The sequence below is a fragment of the Panthera onca genome, chromosome D2, assembly GCF_046562875.1.
Source record: "Panthera onca isolate mPanOnc1 chromosome D2, mPanOnc1 haplotype 2, whole genome shotgun sequence".
In the NCBI taxonomy this organism is placed as follows: domain Eukaryota; kingdom Metazoa; phylum Chordata; class Mammalia; order Carnivora; family Felidae; genus Panthera; species Panthera onca.
Window position 1 is genome coordinate 32,096,669 of NC_138349.1, and position 18,334 is coordinate 32,115,002.

The following is an 18,334-nucleotide window of genomic DNA, read 5'->3' on the forward strand; positions in this document are numbered from 1 at the left end:
TCCCAAGCCATATGTTTCTGAGAAGCTGTGTGCTCCTACTTAACTGGACACCCTTGTTTGAAAATCAGTCTTCAGATACTCCTCTATGCTCTTCCCCTGGCCTTAGCTGTTTCTGTCCCCCATTCCTTCGATCTCGTGGACATTGAGCCCTTTCTCAATGATCTTTCTCTAGTTCTCTGTTTTCTCAAATACTTTGTAGCTAAGGATTTAATCCAACTTTGGTGAAAGTGATTTCAGGCTTTTGCCTGCCTTAATAGAAGCACCCACATAATAGGGTTTTGCCAACTTGGGATCTGGAATTTTGTCAGAATACTGCTGTTGTCACCAGGACTAGCCCAAGATTGAAAGTGAGCAGAATTTGTCTTCAGACCCCAACTTCTCTGCTCAGGTGTACCTAATTACACATAAAAGCCATTAAATCCGTGTCAGATTAAACTTGTTGAACAATTGTTAATCTTCCTGGCTTAATAAAGATAAATGTAAGTAGAGGGTAGTAATAATAATCTGAGCTCATATCATATCTCAAAAATGAAATTCATGATATGTGATCAGAAATTACCGCAGTAAAGAATGGAGACCAAGACGAATGAACAGGTACTATTTTAGATCTCTCAAAGGTTATGAGGAAAGTAGAATATCCCTAAGTGTAAAGGAATAATAAAGATCTATATATATAAAAAAACAAAAACAAAACTCTGTTACCTAACCTGAACTTTTGACAAATGCTAAGGCAAATTGGGATTTTGTAAAGATACTTTCCTAGTGTGACCACAGGCTTATTACATGGGATCAGGTGATGTAACAGAGTAGAAGAAAAAATGGCTCTAACCCATTCTTTTTCTTTTTCTTTTTCATTAAATAAAATAACCTTTAAACAAGAAAAGATAAGAGGAAAATAATCCCTGATAAGGGGGAAATGAAGCCTAAGAAAGGGAAGGGGATTCCTGGTACAGGACTCCACAGCTACCTTAGCTGTAAGTTTGCTGCTTATGTAAGTGACCTTTTAGACATACTGAGAGATCATGCTGATAAGCGATGTCTGAATAACTGTAAGAGAACAGAAGCATTGTAAAACTGGACATTGGCAAATTTACTTTTCCAGAAGGGAAAGGAAGAAAGTGGATTCTGCCTTACAAAATGTGGTGAATTGATGAAACACAAGATACTAGAATGTTACTAAAATTTGTCTTTTAAATCCTGGAAATAATAAACATTGGGAGCTATTATGGATTTATGAAGACAAAAATACTAGAACAACTTCATTTCCTCTTTTTGGTAGGTTTTAGTAGATAAGAACAAAAGATCGGAAAGTATTGATCTTGTTGGACAAGATAGAGAAATATAGGTGGAATAGTACAATCAGGTAGATGTGTAAATAGTTATAGAATTAAAGAAATAGAATGATATTACTAATAAGATGTCACATATGTCTTTCAGTAGAGTAGACTTTGACCAATTCAGATGATTGTTAATGATGTGTATAAAGGCGTAATGAATTGTTAATGATGTGTATAAAGGCGTAATTAAGTTGAAAAAGGACATGAGATCAAGGAGAAAACTAGGAATGTGGAATGATGAAGACAACATCTAAAACCGGTCTCACCTGACTGAAACGATGTGCCAAATTTGACCAGACGAATTATAATAAAGAGAGATACATGTGTGTTGCATTTTGTAGTTTGCCAAAAGCTCTTTCTTACCTTATCTGGTTTCAGAAGGACCCAAAGAGATAGGCAGAGCTAGTGACATGTGTTATCCCTGTCATACAGAGCAGAAGCCCAGGACTCTTGCAGAGTAACTGACTCAAATCACATTTTGTTTGTTGTGCTGTGGTGATGATTTGTTTTTGTCTATTTTCTTTCCTTCTTTTCTGCCAAAAGGAATTTTAGCTTTATGCTGAGACTGGTGAAGGTAGAATATGTTATGCCTTTTGTGTGTGTGTGTGTGTGTGTGTGTGTGTGTGTGTGTGTGTGTGTGTGTGTGTGTGTGTTTACAGCTGTGTAGAGATATAATTAATACATGATAAATTGTATGTATTTAAAGTATACAGTTTGTTGAGTTTTGATATGTGTATACATTTAGGAAACGATCACCAGAGTCAAAAAAAGAAGGTATTTATGAAGTCCAGAAGTTTCTCTGTGTACCTTTGTAATTCACCCCTTTTTTCCTCCTTCTTCTTCCCTCCTCAGGTAACCATGGATCTGCTGTCTGTCATCATAGATTAGTTTGCATTACCTAGAATTTTATCTAAATACAGTCACATAATATGTTCTTTTTTTGTCCTTTTTCACTCAGAAAATTATTTTGAGATTCATTGATGTTGCATGTATTAAAGTTTATTGCTTTATATTGCTCAGTAGTATTCCATGGATATACCACAATTGTTTACCCATTTATCCAGTAATGCATTCTTGGGATTATTGATCCCAATTATTAATGCATTATTTCCAGTTTTGGGCTATTATAAATCAAACTGTTATGAGTATTCATATACAAGCCTTTGTGTTGGATATATTTTCAGTAGTCTTGGACAAATAACTACAGTGGAATGACTGAGTCATACAATATAGTTTAATAGAAACTTCTAAACTGTAACAATGTGTGTTGACTATACTAAAAAAAAAAAAAAAAGAGAGACCACTAAACTTTTCTACAACAATTTTGTCATTTTACATTCCCACCAGTATTGTATAGGATAAGTTGCAGTCACTCCACATCATCTCTGGCACTTGATGTGTCTTTTTAATTTTAGTCATTCTAGGAGATACATAGTGGTGTCTCATTGTGGTTTTAATTTGCATTTCCTTAATAACTAATCACATTCAAGCTCTTTTGTGTATTTATTTGCCATCCCTATCTTTTTTTTTTTTTAATGAATCTTTGGCCTGTTTTTTTATAGGTTATTTGTCTTGTTGAGTGGAAGAGTTCTTTGCATATTGTACATACTTGACCTTTGTCTTAGTTTGGAAATCTAGTCTCCCCCTTTGTGGCTTGTCTTTTTGTTCTTTTAAGAATATCTTTTGATGGGGCTCCTAGGTAGCTCAGTCGGTTGAGCGTCTGGCTCTTGATTTCTGTTCTAGTCACGATCCCAAGATCATGGGATCAAGCCCTGTGTCGGGCTGTGTGCTGAGCGTGGAGCCTGCTTAAGGTTCTCTCTCTCTCCCTCTGCCCCTCTCCCCTGCTGGAGCTCTCTATCCCTCAGGGAAAAAAAACCCAAAAAAGTATCTTTTAAAGAGCAAACGTAATTAAGTGTAATTTATTGATTTTTTTTTCTTTATATGTGCTTTTCTGTCCTTTTGCCAAACCAAAGATCAGTTAGCCTTTCTTGTGTTTTCTTCTAGAAATTTTATAATTTTAGCTCTTAAATATGATCCATTTAAGGTCAGTGATCATTTTTGGTAATTTTGTATCTTGCGTGAGTAAAGAAAGGGTCAAGGGTTTTGTTTTGCTTTGCTTATGACTAGTGTTCGAACATTTCTTAAAAAGAAAATGTGCTTTCTCTACTGAATTGCCTTAGCACTTTTGTTGATCGTCAACTGACCATATAAAGGTGGATCCATTTCTGAACTTTTTGTTTTCTTCCATTGATTAATTTGTCATGTTTTTATGCCAGTGTGACATTCTTTATTACTGCAGTTTTTTATAATTTTTGAAATCACTTCTTTTTCAGTGTTGTTTTGGCGTTTTTAGGTTCTTTGCATTTCCATCTAAAGTTTAGAATGACCTTGTCAGTTTATACAAAAAACCCTGAGATTTTGATTGGGATTGTGTTGAATCTATAGATCATTTTGGGAAGAACTGACATCTTAACAATATTGAATCTTTTAATTATTGAACACAGTATATCTTATATCTCTTAACCTAGTTTAATTTTTCTGTGCAACATTTTGTAAATTTTGTTGTTTAAATTTTGTACATCTTTTATTGAATTTACCCTTAAGTATTTCATATCTTTCATGCTACTTGTAAATGGTATTTTTAAAATATCAGAAAAATAATTAATTTTTGTATACTGGCTTTGCATCCTGCAACTTTGCTAAAGTTACTTATTCTGATTTCTTTTTTTGTAGATTCCTGAAGATTTTTTACATAGATAATCATGTGGTCTGTGAATAAAGACACTTTCACTTCTACTTTTCTAATCTATATACCTTTTATTTCTTTTTCTTGCCATGTTGCACTGGCTACAACCCCCCAGTGCAGTGTTGAACAGAAGCAGTGAGAGCTGACTTTCTTGTCTTGTTCCTCCCCCTAGAGGGAAAGCATCCAGTCTTGTGCCATCAAGTAAAATGTTACCTGTATTTTTGTTGCAGGTGCCCTTCATCAAGTTGATGAAGTTCTCTTCTGCTTAGTTTGCTGAGAGTTTTTTGTTGTAATTATTTTGAATAGTGAATAGAAGTTGGATTTTGCAGTGGCTTTTTCTGCATCTTTTGAGATAATCTATGATTTTTATTTTTTAGTGTGGTAATATGGTGAATTATATTGACTTTTGAATCTTAAACCAATTTTTTATTCCTTCAACAAACCTGTTTGGTATGATGTATTATCTATTGTGTATATTGCTGGATTCCATTTGCTAAGATTTGTCGGGTTTTTTGTTTTTTGGTTTTTTTGCATCTATATTTATGAAAGATATGATCTGTGGTTTTCTTTTTTTCTGGTTTTGCTATCAGGATGATGCTAGATTCATCAAATAAGTTTTTAACTTCAAGTCCAATGTTTCTTCTGTTAGAGTACTGACATAGCTCAAAAAGCAGAATGGGAAGTTATTTATTAGCATGTTGAGAATAATCTCATAAAATAGAAAGGCTTCTTACAGGCTTTTGTGTTTGAGTTAGTGGTACTCTGATTAATTAGTTCCTATTATTGAAATGCTTATAGACATAAAGGCGTAAATGTATGAGTAGAAAAAGAGTGATAAAAATTGTCTAGTCTGAGCGTGTGGTGAAGAAATGCATAAACATAATGACTGGTAAGACAATATATTATTACCTGAGAATCACCTTACCTAAAAGCAATTATTGTCTATCACCGTAAATAAAATTTATATTCTGTAGAATTCCAAAACAACTCCTCTCAGGATGCATTTTCCCTCTCCATTCATTCCATTTACAGCACAGATTTCATAAAAGGCCACTTTGGAAGCAGAGCTGGAATAAGTACTAGCCACATTCTTGGTTTGTGACAGATTAGAGGAGCTGACCAGTTGGTACACTTTGGGGTATTAAGTGCTGATAGGCAGTACTTGTTTCCAACTTGCTCTTAGTGTAGATCACTCCCTCAGCCTTGAGTAAGTCCCCCACCCCCCCCAACCCCTGCACTTCCCTACCTGTTTTCGCTGTTAGTCCGTGCACGGTGGCTAGGAGGCCAGGGGAGGGCCCTGTATCTGTTTGAGCCCCAGAGCTTTCATGGGTGTAGTAGACTAATGGGTTTTTTTTTTTTTTTTTTTTAAGTCTTAACTGCTAAATTTCATTTTAAAATGAAACTATGTGGAAGCCCAATATAGAAAATAGATATCAACATGAATCCTTTAGTATAAATAAATTTTTGCAAATTCAGTATCGTAACATTCTATATTTAATGAGAAGCAGTAAAGTTGTGATGAATACAGATCTAATGTAAAGGAGTATGAGTAAGAGTTCAGTCATATCTTCTTCAGTAACCAGTTTATTTGGCTAAATATCAGTCTTGAGAAAAATCCTGACTTCACAGATGATTTGATTCATGTGACTTTTTTTTAACAGCTTGCCTTACAGTCTCAGAGTAATTCTTCAAGTAAACTCATCCAGAACTTGAACATAAAGGAGTCGGAAATTGGTTTCACAGTTCAGTCACTAACAGTTCTAACAAACCACTAACGTTTTTTGTCATGTATAAGAAAACAGACAAGCAAAGGGGAAAAATTAAACAGATATCAAACAGTTGATAATGTCTTGGTGAGACTGTTTATAGATTCCTTTATTGATTATTGTCGTTTTGCTTTGAATGAGCACACAGACAATATATGCCCTCGTGTTGCTTGCCACGCATATGTGCTATAGTACATTTGCTTGTACAACTCTAATAATAGCAAATATGTACAGGCCCGAATGGGATCAATGGGAAGGGAGGGAGAACAAAAGACCAGTGTAGCATTACAAACCTTCCTAATCAATAACACATTTACGAGAAATCCAAATGCAGACACATCAGGAGAAACTGTTCTCAGGTTTGCATGAAAATGAGTTAATCTGGTTATGATAGCTTCAGTGTATTAATGTTTGACACAGAACTCCTCTGAATCTATTTTTTTTTAATCATACTTCAAGATATTTTGCTTTTTATTTTTTTTTTCAAGTTTATTTATTTGTTTTGAGAGAGTGCACGAGCAAGGGAGGAGCAGGGAGAGAGGGAGAGAATCCCAAGCAGGCTCTGTGCTGTGAGTGCAGGAGCCCTACATGGGGCTCAGTCTCATAAACCATGAGCTCATGACCTGAGTCCAAATCAAGAGTTAACTGACTGAGCCACCCAAGCAGCCCTATACTTCAGAATATTTTAAACACTGTTTTCAAAGGATATTCAAATTAAATGCTTGTGGAATTCCTGAAGCTCTTCAGCAAGACCTGAGGGTTCTGTGCAATAGTTTGAAAACCACTGTCCTAGAGCATGTCATTCCTCAAAGGAATTATTTTCTTCAGCTTCTCTTCAATTCTTTTTTTTTTTTTTAAATTTTTTTTTCAACGTTTTTTATTTATTTTTGGGACAGAGAGAGACAGAGCATGAACGGGGGAGGGGCAGAGAGAGAGGGAGACACAGAATCGGAAACAGGCTCCAGGCTCCGAGCCATCAGCCCAGAGCCGGACGCGGGGCTCGAACTCACGGACCGCGAGATCGTGACCTGGCTGAAGTCGGACGCTTAACCGACTGCGCCACCCAGGCGCCCCAGCTTCTCTTCAATTCTTATTTGAAATTACAGTCCTGGGAAAATAAGAGGAAAGTACATAGGTCTCTACTACAGTGTATTAACATTTATGAGTCCTGTATACTTAATGATAGCAAATGAATAATTAAGAAAGCAGTCAACAGCAACAATTGAGACTGAATTCATACCCCCAGGGGCTCCTGGGTGGCTCAGTTGGTTAAGTGTCCGACTCTGGATTTTGGCTCAGGTCACGATCTGGTTCGTTTGCGCTGACAGTACAGAACCTACTGGGGATCTCCACCTCCTCTCTCTCTGCCTCTCCCCCGCTCATGCTCTCTTTCTCTCCCAAAAATAAACAAAATTTCATCCTCCCAGATATGTATGAGACAACGTATAATTTGCAATGTTTTCTAATATAACCTTATTTTTCATGTTTCACATATTCTTGTTATATGAGCATAAATTCATATTACTAATAGGTCCAAATTGAGATACCAATAATTTGAGTTCCGAAGCCTGATCTTTAAAATCGAATTCCAGGGCTTTTGTAACTTTCATACGTTTATACAAGTTTTACCTGGAAGGGATGTGATTCTGCCCTTTGGTTTATTTAAAACACACAAACACACACACACAAACGCACGCACGCACGCGGGTAGAATGATGTGGTTTGCACTCATGTTGCTTAAAGATAGACCCCTCGTGTGGTAACTGTGGATTTTCTATCCTCCACCTCTTCATTGTTCGTTTCTTCACAATTTTTATTCATCTTTTCTCTCACTTTTACTTTTTATTAGAAACCTAAAATGTATAATTGGAAGAGATCTTAGATGCAGTTCAGTCTTCCATTTTGTAGGAATTCATAATGAAGTGGTTTTAACCAGATGCTGGCTGGAAAAGAGCTTGAGTGAGTCCTTGAGTACCCAGATTTATATAAAGAAGAAAAGCACAGAAATAATTATTTTCCTGACTGCTTTGGTTCTGGAATCTCATATGGTCTTCCCTGCAACTTTGGACTTTGAACCACTGATGGGCAGAAAAATGTTCATGCCATTTTAGTAATGACCCATAGATACGTAAATAGAGATCCGCTTCTGTTAAGATCGATCCTAAGGCGGTGTGAAATGGAGAAACGGTCATGGATGGTGTCTGAGACTGAACCGAAATGGTGGTCTGGCCACCTCCCAGCTGTGTGGGCGTGGGAAGTTACTTAGCCTCTCTAAGTCTCATTTTCTTCATCTGTGACATAGGGAAATAACATGTAAAGCTCGTTGTGTATATTAGGAGCTCAATAAAATAAGTTGGTTATAGTGACAGTAGGTAAAGGATATGTTAGAAGCATGACAGCTAAAGGTGAAATCAAGAGAGGAAAAAGGGCTGCAGCAGACACCAGATGGGAGGGTGGGGAATGTGAGCAGCTGCAGTAGGCGGGAAACCGTTCAGCTTGTATTTAGTTCAGTTCTACTGTTTCAATGCACATTCTTCACCTCTTTTCGTTTGTATATATCTTAAGCAATTTTAACCTGTATTGAACTTGAACGTTTTATTTTGTGGTCAAATTGTGTTTAAATTTTTAGGTGTCCCCTTTATTTTTATAAATGCTCTTCTGAGTAATCACACACGTTTTAATTTAATTTACAGGTGGCTGTTTGTTGCATCTGTTTTTTCGTTATTCTTCCTCTAAATCTTGTTGGTACAATACTTGGCCGAAATCTGTCAGGTCAGCCCAACTTTCCTTGTCGTGTCAATGCTGTGCCTCGTCCCATACCGGAGAAAAAATGGTAAAGAGAATGCTAAGTCTTATATCATTGTCTCTCACAATATAGAAATTCTTAAGGCTATTCTATATATATAACTTTTTGAATTGGCATGCATTTCTAAGAATGACTGTCTTAAGAATTTGTCTTTTTAACTTTTTCCTTCAACCTATATTGTTCGCAGTAGTAATCAATTATACCCTTATTTCACTTTCTGAATATTGGTGCCATTTACAGATAAATTTAAATGCTTTGATAAGTACACTGGTGCTTAGAGGTGGGTAGGAACTAGAGCTGCAGCAGTTTTATTTACTGTAGTATACAGGCCGGAATTGACCTGCTGCCTATTTTTATAAGTAAAGTTTTGTTGGAACATACCTATGCCTGTTCATTCGCAGATCTAGGACTGCTTTTACACTGCAGCATCAGAGAGTGAGACCCTGTCACCTGCAAAACCTGAAATATTTACTGTCTGAAACTTCACAGAAGTTTGCCAACGCTTGGCTTACAATTTGATTTTCCTTTCCAGATATTTTGTTATTCTAAATAATACACACATTTGTAGCCACATACATTGTACCAGTTGAAAGATGAATTAGGATTAAGACCAGTTATAATTTACCGACTTAATGTTCTTTATCTTCACTTCTGGGATAGTATAGAATCTCTCAAATACATTCTGTTTTATGGCTAAAATGGGTTCTTAAGAACCCCCAGAATTCAAGATTAATCTTGACAAAGGATGATGAGTATTTGTTAAGCAACTGAAGGGATTCTTTAACTGCAGTAATGTAAACATAGTTTACAGTTTATTTGACCAGTCAACTTTGAAATTATGATTCTTAATGGATTTTTAACTTGAGATAATTTGTATTTTTTTTTTCAAATTTTGGACATGAAATGGGATGTCATTAGTATGTTATATTTCTAATTTTTGTGATTCACATTGGAAAAAAACTAAATACTTTGCCTTTTGAAATTAGCAAATTGGATGTTTCAGTGCTGATTTATGCTATTCTGCATTCTTCATTTCCTGATTGTTACTAGCAGACAAAAGTAGAGCAGTCTTGCTGTATGGACACCTGTCACATTCTCCATCGCATAAGAAAGAACTGCACAGTAGACTCTGTCTATTCATACATTGAAAAGCCTCTGTTCCTAGGTAGTTTACCTCATTATAGACATAATTTATATTCAGAGACTTACATATACAATCTTTTGTAGACTTGGAGGTATATAGACATTGAAATGGAGGCCGAATAAAACAGCACCTATAAGGGAGGGTGACCTGTTAGAGTGTTAGGATTGTCCGTGTTCTTTTTTTTCCTTAGATCGTGATTATGAGAACTTTCGTGCTTTGTTTTTTAAAGTCCGTTTTCTTTTTCAAATCAAGGTTAGACTCTAGGTCACTAGGACTGGTGAAGGAGAGGAAGGAACAACACGTGACCTTGCACACCCTGGGTCACAGGTGGAGGAAGGCTCGTGTGTATCTTTATTTTCTTTATAAAGTTACATGGGCACTAAATCTGAATACTAGATCTGGCTCTCAGTGACTTGTTATCTTAGGAAGATCGTTTTTTAACCTCTGTGGGTCTTGGATTCCTATAAAAGGAGGAAAGAAGACTAGATTAAATGTTTTTTAAGGTTTTCTTTTTTTATCCAGCTTTCACATACTGATTTCCTCTCATCTTTTTAGTTTGTTTATCCCAGAGATAGTAGTTTAGTATTTTTTATATGCCAGATACTGTGCCGGATGCTGGGAATACCTAGATGAATAGCTTCTGCCTGCCAGAGTTAGCATAGCACTAATCTAGTGAGGTATGATATGTATATGATTGCAGTTCCACATAGTGTGAGGTAAGTGCTGCCAGAGTTATGTTCATGAGGCAGTACAAGTACGGGGAAAAAACCCACCTCTTTCTGGGAGACTGGGGAAGGGCTTTATGGGGAGAACACTCGAGCTAGTGCATGCGGGAGAAGAAGTGTGACGAGGGAAGGCATTCCAGGTGAAGAATTACCAGTTGCATCAGTATGTGTTGAGTGAATGAATGAGGTTTGGATTTAATTTTTTATCCATTCTTGGCTCCATTATAACTCAAGACTCACAATACCATAATTGTATAATTCACAAGGAAGGGAATCGCCAACCCAAGGAATGCATGAGCAAAGAGATGGCAAGGCTACAATTTGGGAAACATTATTTCACAGAAGGGTCTCAAGACTTTTCTTTCCCTATGGCTTTCTATAAATAAATGCCTGTGAAATTTTTAGAAGTTATTGAGAGATGCAGACAGAATAGGAGCAAACACTTAAGAGAGTTTTTCCTGAGTTCCGTTGGTAGCAAGAATTTGTATTCCCCGAATTCGTATCTTGACCTTTATTACCGGAAAGAATTTTGACTATAACCTATGGCTAATTTAAAGTCCTACCTCTATGTTGTGCCTCTTTGAATTTTTGTTTTTTCTTTTTACTGGTTTATTTCTATTCCTTAGATTATTTTTTAAGTGCCAAGTTTCTGCTTTCTGTTATCTGGATTTATATAATGTAATGTGAAAATCACACTAGAAGTTTATTGCTAATGTTAATATTTTCCAGGTTCATGGAGCCTGCAGTTATTGTTTGCCTGGGAGGAATTTTACCTTTTGGCTCAATCTTTATTGAAATGTAAGTTGTGGCAATGCATTTATGTTTTGAGGCATGTAATTTTAATAAGAGAATGTAGGAGTTAGGGTAGGTGTAGAATCATCAGGAAGGCATCTAATAGAGTTAGTCTGTTAATTTCATGGCTCCCAGAAAGGGATCTAACATTATGTATCTGAAAGTATTTCCTCCTGTGATTTCAAATATTCAGGTGAAGTTTATACGTTTTTGTATTGTGTTCTAGACCCTTCTTACCTAACAAGAGATCTTAGAAATCACAGGATGCATACCAAAGAGTACTAGACTAGCCTTTGATCACATGCGTGATATAAGGAATTGCTGGGTTTTATTATATTTTTGAAGTATTTTTGAGGGTCCAGGGAACTAGTAAAACATTACCTGCCAGTCAGTCTGGTAGATCTTGATGTCTTCAGTACGTAGTTATTTCCAGTCTTCTTCCACAGAGGCCTGCAGGAGTGCTGGAAAATGTGTAAGTGTTTAGGGGTCGAAGGTTTGCCACCTTGTGCACAGTTACTGTGCTTCGTACCTGCATCCTTGGTCACCACTGCAAAATAGAAGTCTTTTCTCAGCTTGTGTTCTGGTGTTGCTTGATGGGAATGCTCTGGCATTTTTATTTAGGCAGGATAGTTCTTTGTGTGGGACTTTCTCAGGGACTGCAGTCATACACCTCGGGCTCTTGCCCACAAAATGCCAGTCACTGTGACTGCACAGAATTCCCTTATACTTTTCCAAATGTGCCACTACTGATTGTCTCCTGTACAGTGGACACCTCCTTAACAGACAGGATTGGATCGGATAATTGGTTAATTGAAAGTTGGCTCATGTAAGGCTTATTAAAAAAAGATCCATACATAACATTTTATTTTAACTTAAAACAACTGAAGGTACATCTTTCACTCGTTTTTTAAAAATATAGAACCAGAGTCTTTGATTTATATCTAGTCGATGTTTCTGTCATTTTCCCTTTGACAGTCATAATGCATCTTCTGTGTTTCCAGCCTTTTAAAAGTGGGGACAAGAACATAAAGACCTGTCTCAACCATTCTAAGTGCAAAATCTCTCTAGATTTGTACATTTCTCTCCCAGAATTTAGTAGCTATCTCGCCCACACCTAATTTCATGTTGTTGTTTTTTAAGTGACTCACCTTATTGAATTTCTCCAAAACATTCACATAATGTTCATTGAAATCATGCATCCTTTTTGCTGTCATATTTATTGGTGTATGTAACATTCAATTAAGTTATCTAATTATTCCAACAAGTACAGTTGACATAGATTTGGGTCACCTGTGCTGGTCACCTGCCAGCTGTGAATGTGCTGTGGGCATTAGTACCTTAGAGGAACTGGAGTGCACGTCACTCTAGCTTGTGGTTTAATAAAGCCAGTTCAGGAACCTCTTCTATACTTCTAGCTGATACACTGCTTTGTGTCCTCACCCCGACTTGACCTCTATTTTTGCCTCCTACCACCCCTGTTCCCAGTACCTTCTGGATCACCTCTCTTCCTGCTTTGTTCCATTAGACAGCCTCTCTGCTGTATCCTTAAGTTCTCTGTTTTGACGACCCTCATGCGTTCTCCTCTTGGCAGCCACAGTGATCTTCTTAAGGTGTCAGTCTGATCACGTCACTTCTTTGCTAAAGACTTTTCATTTTCACTGAGGTAAGGTCCCCCAAATGCTATAACATAGCCAGTAAGGACCTTTGTAATACAGCCTCATTCGCTTCTCCAGCCTCATCTCTTAGCTCTCACCCCTTCATTTGCAGTTCTAGCCATACTCCGTTACTTTGAGCTTTTCTAAATACAGTGAATTCCCTCGTTTGTAAGCTTTGCCTTTGCTCTTCCTATTTCTGCAACATTCTTCTGGCTCCCCTTACCCCCATATGCCTTATTTATTATTCTCATTACTCCTCCCCAGAGTCCCACCTAACGGAACTGGCAAGATGCCCCTTAGGTTGCATTGGTAAAGCACGTGGTGCATCAGGACTGCCTCCTTACTGGTGTTCCCCACTTTACAGTAGTGTCCTTGAGGGTAGAGACTGTCATCTTCATAGTTCTGTTCTCGCTGCTTCTTGTGGTAGGACCTTCAAATATCTATTGGAAGCATGAGTGACAAATAAGTGAGCTAAACAGAGAGAATAAGAAAAAGAAAAGAGGCTAAAGGCTCCTTTTCTAACGATGACTTGGGGAATGGAATTAGAGTGAAGGGTCTTTTTCTTCATTTAAAATGTTAATGCCCTTTGTCTTGCTGTCCTCCAAAAATAGCAGGAAGCTTCATTGAGCTTTCTTTTTTCTGATTATTTTTATTTTCCTAATTTTATACATTTTTACTCTATCAAACCTACTTTAAAAATTTTAGTAGGGTGTTTATAAAATATAAAATACACTGTTAGAACAGTGTTGTATCTAGAAAAAAAACGAAAGAATGAGAGAATTGCCTTTATTCGACAGACAGGAATTTTTAGCTGTATTCATTTTTCTTTGCCATATTTTACTCCTTTAAGCTTCTAATGTATTCAGTTTGCTTAGAGATGGATGCCCTACTAAAAAATCTGTTCTTGGAAGATTATCCAAAAAAATATTTTTGAGAGATATTTGGAGGATTGAACAGATGAAAAAGGGTAAGACAAACTGTTGGAAGTAACTTGAAAGGAAATAATGGAGGGGCACCTGCGTGGCTCAGTCGGTTAAGCGTCCAACTCTTGATTCCAGCTCAGGTCATGATCTCACAGTTTGTGAGATCAAGTCCACGTTGGGCTCTGCACTGACAGTGCAGAGACTGGGATTCTCTCTCTTCCTCTCTCTCGGCCCCTCCCCCACTTGTGTTTTCTCTCTCTCTCTCTCAAAATAAATAAACATTAAAAAAAAAATAATTGAGATGTAAGTTAGACGACAGTGAGAACTGAGATGTGAGGCTTAGCAAAGGGGTGAGCTTCAAAAATGAAGACAAAACTATGTCTTTATTGCATTTTATGTAGGTATTTCATCTTCACATCTTTCTGGGCATATAAGATCTATTATGTCTATGGCTTCATGATGCTGGTGCTGGTCATCCTGTGCATTGTGACCGTCTGTGTGACCATCGTGTGCACATACTTTCTACTAAATGCAGAGGATTACAGGTGGTAAGTACTTCTATCTGGGAAGAACCTCAGGGGCCGATAATATTTTTAAATAAGATGCCGTGTGACGTGTATCAGGTAGAGTAAGAGATCTGTATAGAAATTTTGCTACCTAAGATAGTATAAGAAATTTTCATGTAAAAATGATGAAGATTTTAGAGGAAAAGTAGTATTAGCCAAAAAAAGTTTTTGTGCTCATAATGGTCACTCTTTTACTTATTTTCACAAAGTACTTGATGTGGAAAGAACATTATGAGGAAGCATTGCTCTATTTTAAACAAAAGAAGACAGTTCTGAAAGGAAGTGGTTTATTTAAGGTCATTTATAATAGGGAATCTGACAGAATTCAGAGTCTCTCCCATTTCTTAGGCTTTCTCCTTGATGATATATTTAAATGCCATCTATATGCATTTGTTTTTAAACATACAGAATTTTAGAGAATGTTCTTATAAAATTCTTTGCTTTAAAATCTGTTTCAGTGCCATTCATTCAAAAGAGTCACCTTTTTTTCAGGCAATGGACAAGTTTTCTCTCTGCTGCATCAACTGCAATCTATGTTTACATGTATTCCTTTTACTACTATTTTTTCAAAACAAAGTAAGTGGAGACATTTTCTCATTTTGTGTTTAGGGAAACTAAAGCTGTCGTTTAAATACTAGAATGTAAGAACAAAAGGTCGGGTATAGGGAGTATAGTCAATGGTATTGTAATAGCGTCGTGTGGTAACAGATGGTAGCCATACTTGTGAACACAGGATAACGCGTGAACTTGTTGAATCACTGTGTGTACGCCTGCAACTAATGTAACATTGTGTGTCAACTAACTATACTTCAACTTAAAAACAATTAAATAAGTAGTAGAATTTAAGGTCCTGTGTTGAAAGTAAAGGTGGATATACTATATATATGTTTTTTGTTTCATTTTAGGATGTATGGCTTATTTCAGACATCGTTTTACTTTGGATATATGGCGGTATTTAGCACAGCCTTGGGGATAATGTGTGGTAAGTTCTGAAGTTTTTGCAATATCATGAGTAAATTTTTGAGATTTTTAGAATCAGAAAAATGCAGTAATTGGATATTAAGAAATTACATTCTTCTGCTTGATCAGGAACAACAAAGTAGACTCAAGAATCTGATTTCAGCCCTTTTGACTATTCCTAAAAAACTTGTCACCGATTCCCTTTTGACTATTCCTCAAAAATTCATCATTGATTATTTTTTGATATTTTATTCCTAATAATTCTGTATAGCACTGTTTTCTGTACCACAGTTTCTCGTTCACATTGAAGTTTGGTATTTTTTTAACTTAGGCTCATTGGAAAAGATTATGACGTAAACACATTAAGGTGTTGACTGAATGTTTGGAAGTTTCTAGGACTATTCATGGAGATACAGGGTCCAGGAGGTAGTATCTGGGTTATAAGTACACAGCTTGGGAGCCTGCAGACTAGGCTTAAGTTCTGGCTGTGCCAGGTATGTTCTGTACCTTGATCCAATTCTGCAAGCTCTCCAAACTGTGTAAAATGAGGGTAATACCACTGTTTTTTGGGTCTGTCACAATCTTCCATTAAATAGAAGAAGTAATAGTTATTACCATATGATAGAGTCTCTAGCATGTGTGAAATAGCTGTAGAAAATAAAGAACTTTTGGAAGTAGCATGATAAATAGAAAAGTAATGGACTTGAGAGCCTGAGAGACCCAGATGAGTTCTCCATGCTGCTTTTTTTGTGGCCAGGGGAAGTCATATGGAGGTCTGTAAATCTCACGTTCTCATTGGTGAAAGGGGCATATCTTTCAGAGTAGTTATCTGTAATAGTATCATGTGTAAAGCACAAGTGTAATGCAGGTCTGCTATCAAGTATTAAGAGATAACCTGTTATGTTCGAGACACGGCAGGGAGTGGGAAGAGCTGGGGCTTTCGGGGGTCAGTCCTAGGTGCAAATCCTGGTGCCCCTTCTTAATACCCATGTTACTCTGAACAAATTATTTAACCTTTCTTCCTCAGTGTTTTCATTTGCAAAACAAAAGCAACACCTACCTCAAAGAGTTGTGATGAGGATTCAGTGATTAGATGTGGGTAAACAGGTCGATGAGACTGATGCTCAGTGAGTGGTGGCTGCTGTGGTTACTATATTGACAAGAGCTAAAAATCCTTGGGCTTCCTTCTGTTCTGGGATTGTGTCTCTGCTTCTGTAGTTTGTTCAAGCTTCTACATGTTGTGTTTTGACCTCCAAACAATTTCATGAATAGTGGTACCTTAAGGAAAACGCATACAAGTAACTTACTTTTTTTCTGGTTCAGGTTTTCACTTGATAAATGAGGCTAATTCCCTACTTACCTCATAAGGAATGATGCCAGGCTTAAGGACTAATCACTGTGGAAACATTTCCAGATAGTTTATAATTCATACCCTTCTCCTTTCTCTTTTATTTGCCATTGACTTTTGGTAATTCCACCCTTAGCTATAGAGTAAGCAATAGAATAAGGAAGATATGATAATCTTGTTAAAAGCTAGGTTCTGGTATGACATTTGTGGACCTCTGGTGTACCAAGATTGCTTTCTTCCTCCGTCAAAAGAATCCATTCCAAAGATGGGTGGTTAACAGAGGCAGGGGGATTAGGGGCATGGGCAAAATGGGTGGGGGTGGTCAAAAGGTACAGACTTTCAGTTATAAGATGAGTAAGTTCTGGGCATGTAGGGTGACTAAAGTTAACAATCCTGTCGTGTATTTTTGAAAGGTGCCAAGAGATTAGATCTTAAAAACTCTCATCACAAGAAAAAAATCATAATTATGTGAGGTGATGGATGTTAATCAAATTTATTGTGGAGGTGGGGCGCCTGGGTGGCTCAGTCGGTTAAGCATCCGACTTTGGCTCAGGTCACGATCTCATGATTTGTGGGTTCCAAGTCCTGCACTGGGCTCTGTGCTAACAGCTCAGAGCCTGGAGCCTGCTTTGGATTCTCTGTCTCCCTCTCTCTCTGCCCCTCCTCTGCTCACACTTTGTCTCTCTCTCTCAAATAATAAATAAACATTAAAAACATTTAAAAAAATTATTGTGGAGGTTATTTTTTACAACATAGACACATATCAAACCACTACATTATACATCTTGAACGAAAACAAATGTTTTATGTCAACTAAAATCTGTCCCATTTTTATATAATCATGTACGTGATCATGGACACACGCACACACACACACACAAACACATATGACATTGACTATAAAGCAGTAAAACTAACTCCACAAGCCAGAAGGAGAGACAGTTCTTTATATTATGGTCACATACTAAAGCTGCTGTGATAACCTTTCCTTGTGATACTTAACTAGTTAACCAACTTTGAGGGAAAGATGACTGAACTGAAAGGAACTGAAGGTTAAAACTAGGTATGTGGGGCGCCTGGGTGGCTTGGTCGGTTAAGCTTCCGACTTCAGCTCAGGTCATGATCTCACGGTCTGTGAGTTCGAGCCTCGCGTCGGGCTCTGTGCTGACAGCTCAGAGCCTGGAGCCTGTTTCAGATTCTGTGTTTCCCTCTCTCTCTGCTCCTCCCCCGTTCATGCTCTGTCTCTCTCTGTCTCAAAAATAAAATAAAACGTTAAGAAAAATTTAAAAAAAAAAAAAAAAAAACAAAAAAAAACTAGGTATGTATCACATGGGAACATCCTCGTGTATCTCTAGGCAATCAATCAGAAGTTTCCTTTAGTGTTATTAGCCTGCCTTCTTTCAGAATGTTGTTCCTCAAATCCCTCTTTATTTAATCTGAGATCTTTCTTGATTATCACCAGCATGCACAATTCAGCATTGTGCTCTCCCTCTCTCTCAAAAATAAATAAACATTAAAAAAATTAATTAAAAAAAAGAATACATTTAGTATGTAGTTATGGGAAAT

The 18,334-nt window shown here is 37.1% G+C and overlaps 1 protein-coding gene across 1 annotated transcript in view; it reads left to right on the forward strand.

Moving 5' to 3' along the window:
* TM9SF3 (transmembrane 9 superfamily member 3) overlaps positions 1-18,334 on the forward strand; it is a 69,448-nt gene that overhangs the window by 44,955 nt on the left and 6,159 nt on the right. Inside the window, exons 10-14 of the mRNA XM_060643071.3 lie at positions 8,543-8,682; positions 11,254-11,322; positions 14,296-14,442; positions 14,953-15,036; positions 15,366-15,442. Coding sequence (XP_060499054.1) covers positions 8,543-8,682; positions 11,254-11,322; positions 14,296-14,442; positions 14,953-15,036; positions 15,366-15,442 — 517 coding nt within the window. The remainder of the gene's footprint in view (positions 1-8,542; positions 8,683-11,253; positions 11,323-14,295; positions 14,443-14,952; positions 15,037-15,365; positions 15,443-18,334) is intronic.